At 33.2% G+C, this 5,236-nt stretch overlaps 1 protein-coding gene across 1 annotated transcript; it reads left to right on the top strand.

The window, feature by feature from the left end:
- Nucleotides 1-210: 210 nt before the first annotated feature.
- LOC110460933 lies at nt 211-5,034 on the top strand. The gene is made up of 4 exons (XM_021514163.1): nt 211-291; nt 650-730; nt 1,318-1,620; nt 3,311-5,034. The coding sequence occupies exons 1-4, from the start codon at nt 285-287 to the stop codon at nt 3,694-3,696; spliced, it is 777 nt and encodes a 258-aa protein (XP_021369838.1). The 5' UTR covers nt 211-284; the 3' UTR covers nt 3,697-5,034.
- Nucleotides 5,035-5,236: the final 202 nt, after the last annotated feature.

The following is a 5,236-nucleotide window of genomic DNA, read 5'->3' as shown; positions in this document are numbered from 1 at the left end:
TTGATCTTGATTTGAAATTAAAGTACTTAATTAAGCCCATTACGACAGCTAGAAAAATTAATGAGGAAATAAGGTAAAAAATAATTGTTATATTTATCAATTGTTTGCATGGTTACGCCATGCCGATTGGTTAGTGGTTGACGAATGAGATATGTCGTTGGAGTTTGAAATGTATATATAACCTCCGTCAATATCGTTTCTAACAATCCAAGTTGCCGTAGGAGGGAACATCCTTGAACTTACTGAAAAAGACATCAGCGACAAAAGCATTATAAAGTGACACCATGTTTGGTAAGTTCTAAGAGATCTGTAAATTGTGAACTTGACGCCGTTCATTTTCTATTGAACAACTGTATTCTTATGTCACCATTACAGGCAATGGTGACAGATATCTTCATTTTTTATTTATTTTTTTGTCGGGTGGGAGGGGCTTTTAATTGTTTCATATGTAAATAAATATCTATATGAGTACAATAATAACATCATTTAGTATCAAGATAATAACAACTGTGTATAAATGATGTATAAGTAAGATATTTGAGTTACTGTATGTTATATAATATGATCATAAACAAGAAAAAATATTGTTTATCAGAACAAGACAAAAATTTCGGGTATAAATAAAACTGTATGTTTGGTCAAATTTCAGGAATCTTGTTGAAAGGTTTAGTCCTTGTAACTTTAGCCAAACGTTATGTTGCCCAGGACCTAGAAGAGAAAAACAATACAAGTAAGTTTATACATATATTATTGATAATCATACGCTTGCGATCATCTACGTTTGTTTGCAATGTATTGAAAACGGAAGAAGTCACTTGATATATGACACGTGAACACTGCCTACACTGAAGCTAAACCATCTTTGCTGATATATTTAGTGTAGATATTACATACTTAGTGTTAATTCAAACTAACATTTGTTCATATCCGGAAGCTTATACTTTATCAAATCAGCTTTCAAACGTGAACTTTATAATGCTGTGTTGGCCCATAGCACCACTCGATAAAATCTTATAGCGTAATTTATTTTTGGCACACTCAAGCAATTACCAAGTTTTAAATGTACAATCATATGTGTGTCTCACGTTCGTTTTCAAATGATTTTATTTCAGTTGGCCACGTTACAATCAAAGTTGGATATAATTGAAAGTTTTGGTTTAAATGAAATGTGACATTTGATATCTGAATTAATATATTTTTGTAATCTTAATTTTTCGTTTTTTTAACAACAGAATCAAAATAATTTACTATCATGTATGCTAAATATCATTTTAGATAATAGCATCATACAATTAACTATCATTAACTCGTTCCCAGAAACGGAGATCAAGCCTTGTTGTGTGGAAGGTGTGATGAAATTCGACTTGAGTTCCGAGTCTCCCAAGTTGCCATTGAGCATCGACAAAGTCGAGGTCGTTTATGATAGGACAACTCGAGCTCGCCAAAGTCGAAGTTGTAATCGTGAGGTAATCCTCAGGGCTAACTTTGAAAAGACTGACTGTGGCTGTCGTGTGCCTCCAGAATGCGGCCGGAAGATGTTAAGAATTGACATGGAGATAAGCTACAGTCGGGGTTTTTATTTATTCGCAATGGGGGACAGCGTTTCGAATGATGGATGGGGTAAGTGTTTATGTTTTTTATCGTTCATATTGTAATTTTATACATAATAGATTAAGGCGTGTAGTCGCAAGCTATTGCCATCACTTTTTTTATAAGCTCGCGGATATCGAAGAATGCACATGTGATAGCTTCGCAACCTAGAGGAACTATTGCACGTAAACAGAATGATAAATCTGGACAAACAGTCTATAAAATGTGTGACAACGGACGCAAGTTCGCTTTTCAATTGTCAGTAGTTTTCGTACTTTTCGATAAACCCGGTCTGATTAAAATGTAGCAAACTTGGTTATCTGCTCATTTATAAAACGAGTTCAATATTTGAAAGGGCTGTGGTATATTTTGATTCTATATTTATTATTAGGAAAAAGAGAGTAATATAATATTTCCTTACCTTAGAGATAAGCATAATCTCCACCCTCGGGGTAAGATTCTTAAATTCTCAATTTCTACTGTGCAATACCAAGACATTTAAGAATCTTATCCCAAGTATGAATTATTTTTGTCATACTCCAAAAGTGGAGAATAGTTATTTTTCTCCAACTTCAAATATAAGAGTGGTTGAATGAAACACAAGATATATTGCATTGTTTTCTAGCAAACCCAATGAGTTATTTGTCATGATCTGCGATATTTGATGTGACATAAATGCATTGTTGACGTGACTCCATACAATTGTTACGAAAGGGGAATCCCCTCGTCTTAACCCTTGTGTAAGACAGAGATATCTTTCCCTGACTGGAGGTATGGATAGTTTAATGGGGGAGAAAAATCTCAATCTCGATTCCAGAACGCAGGCAAACACCCTATACAACAATTAATAAACTGTAGGGTGTAAGAGACAAAACCATGAAAAAAAAATTAAAAGCATCTGTATGTATTTAGATGTTGGTTTAAAGATAATAAAGGTAAAATATCAGGTAAAAGAACGATTTTTTAATTCAGCTAATTGTCATTTTTCAAGAAGATGTTTGGGAATAATATTATTGTTGCATATTCTTTTACTTTAAAACAAATTCAAGTCATTTAATAAGAAGTTTCTTCCTGTCAGTGTTGATTTGGGTTTATTCATGGTCCATGTGGCTTCCCTTTTGTTTCGAGTTCGAGTTTTGATTAGGTTTTTGTTAGTTTTTTTTTAAAATACTGTTCTTATTTACTTTAAAATGTAAATTTGTTATATGTTAAACTCATTTGTCTATTATTAATGGGCGTATTTACATAAAAAGACTACACTTTGGTGAATGAAATAAAACGTTCAGGTAAAATAGTCTTTCTCTTATCACAATCTTACTGGATTAAAGTTTTTTCATTTTTATTTATCATACCTCTAAAAATATATATGCCAACAAAGTACATATTATTGTTACTTTTTAACCACCTAATTTATTTATCTTAATTGGATCATTCAAATTTTGAAATCTTTAAAAAGAAGAAAATATTTGTTTAGGTTACCTGTAAACAATAATGATTACTTTACTAGCTTGAGAAAAAAACGTTCTACAAGGTCAAGGATGTCTTCCCTTCTGAGAACAATAATCAGGGAATATCTGGATTATCATTTCATAGTTTATGAAAGACGAAGGTTGGTGCCTTAAAAGTGTTTACCTTTGCCGACGATTTAAAAAAAAAATCTTTTAATTTATGGTTGGTCACTCATTTCTTTACTGTCATTATTACTCCTCCTCCATTGCAGGTGGTGACAGCGGTAACCAGCAGAACGATGCCGAGTTTTTTGGTGTCAACGACTACTTCTTCTTGTTCAAGGGAGATAAATGTCTGACAAATTCAAGTTATGCGACGCTGTTCGCTGGTACATTGACACCAGGCGTGTTTAACTACGTCACGGTTTTTATCAGTAACGAACATATCCGAATCATCAATAACTATGGAGTAGTAGACGAGCAAGTCTGTCATCAGTGTCTGTACGCCCTGGCTGGCCAGTCCGATTCTGAGGGATCGGTGAACGAAGATCTCTATATATCGTTCAACCGGATGATACGCGTGAGCTCGGGACGAGTAGGATATGGTGTGTGTTCTGCAACTGTCCAATGGGTTTGCCCATATACATTTGACAACTGATTTCACTCCGATACTGTACATTATTATTGTTTCTTTATTTCGTACAGCTGTCTAAATCCCGAAAATATATATTTCGTTTGGGGTTTTATTTTGTCTTTCCTTTTTTGGCGTCGACACACCTCCTTTTGCTTTCAAGTTTAATCTATTTGTCTTTTCCTTATTGCATTAGCACAGCTTGATGTATATTTATCGACTTTACCCAAATAGATAACGTTTTATTTCAGTCTTGATTATATATTCTTCATATTTTGTTTTTGTGTGGTCTTTCGTAATTTTTATCCTACCATGACATTACAAATTCTTTGTATTTTGACGTTTCCGGTTTTATACACCCTTCCCCTATTCTTCTTATGGTTTGCAGGTGCAGTAAATTATGAAGAATTTTTCGATATTTTGTTTGGACTGCACTGAAAGATGTGGATGTGCTTTGTTTTTCTTTTTGTTAAGTTGTATAGTAGTTAAGATAAAGGAGAGTACAAATATCGGTGCATGATTTGATGTTATAAATTATATTTTTTGTTGGTAACTTATTTGTCGAGACAATTCTCTACCAGGTAAGATGTACTCTAGAATATTTATATATATTTGTTTTCTTTAAAAATAAAAAAGAATTAGTATTTCATTTCATATCGGTTTACACAGACAAAATGGGCGATATAGTTACAAGCTCGATCGGTATTTGTTCTTGATTAGACTACATAAAGCATAGTTGTATTTGATTTGTTTACCATATATATACAGATGTATAGACAGAACCTCTTTATCAATATATTAGTAAGTTCAGATCAAAGCCGTCTCTTGAGAATGTCTCAGCATAATACAACCCAACTATGATATACCGTGTCAACAATTTACTTATGATCAGCTCGGGTCAAAAATTGTCTTTCAACAATGTATGTCAACTTGGCAGTAGATCAATCCAAAAATTACATTATCAAAGCATAAAAGGTATGTATTCACTGCTAGTTGCCTTTGTAATTATGTTTGATTGAATCATGCCTAACTGATATACGGTCTAACCTGTCTTTGTCACCCTCTCACGTCAGGTAATGTATTATAAAGTTAAAAGTGACACAAAAACTGCATTTGGAAGCTTTGGAGTTGTCTATTAACACAGGTGGTCTCTCCGAACGGGTTTAATGCTTTTAGAAGTATTTAACTTACATGTGCTACTTACATACTTTTACCTAGTTTACACGGAATGTAGTTATATATAGCAAGTACAATTGTACACTCACTATAATGTAGTTATATATATAGCAAGTACAATTGTACACTCACTAATGTACACGGAATGTTTAATAAACTGCTGATGTCACTAAGGGTTGTTTGTTTTTTTCTAAATCATAGTCATCAATTATTGCGATTGTCTTTCACATTACATATTGGTGAGTGTCACGAAAGGAACATCGACGGATATTTATCTCCCGATAAAAATATATTTCAATATTTGATCGTTTTCATACACATCAATCGCGAAAATGTTGTTGTGAATTAATGGTCTGATTTAACTTCCGTAAAATCAGGGTTACCGTCGACA

Source organism: Mizuhopecten yessoensis, unplaced genomic scaffold (genome assembly GCF_002113885.1).
Source record: "Mizuhopecten yessoensis strain PY_sf001 unplaced genomic scaffold, ASM211388v2 scaffold10523, whole genome shotgun sequence".
NCBI classification, from domain to species: domain Eukaryota; kingdom Metazoa; phylum Mollusca; class Bivalvia; order Pectinida; family Pectinidae; genus Mizuhopecten; species Mizuhopecten yessoensis.
This window is presented reverse-complemented; position numbering and strand designations above follow the sequence as displayed.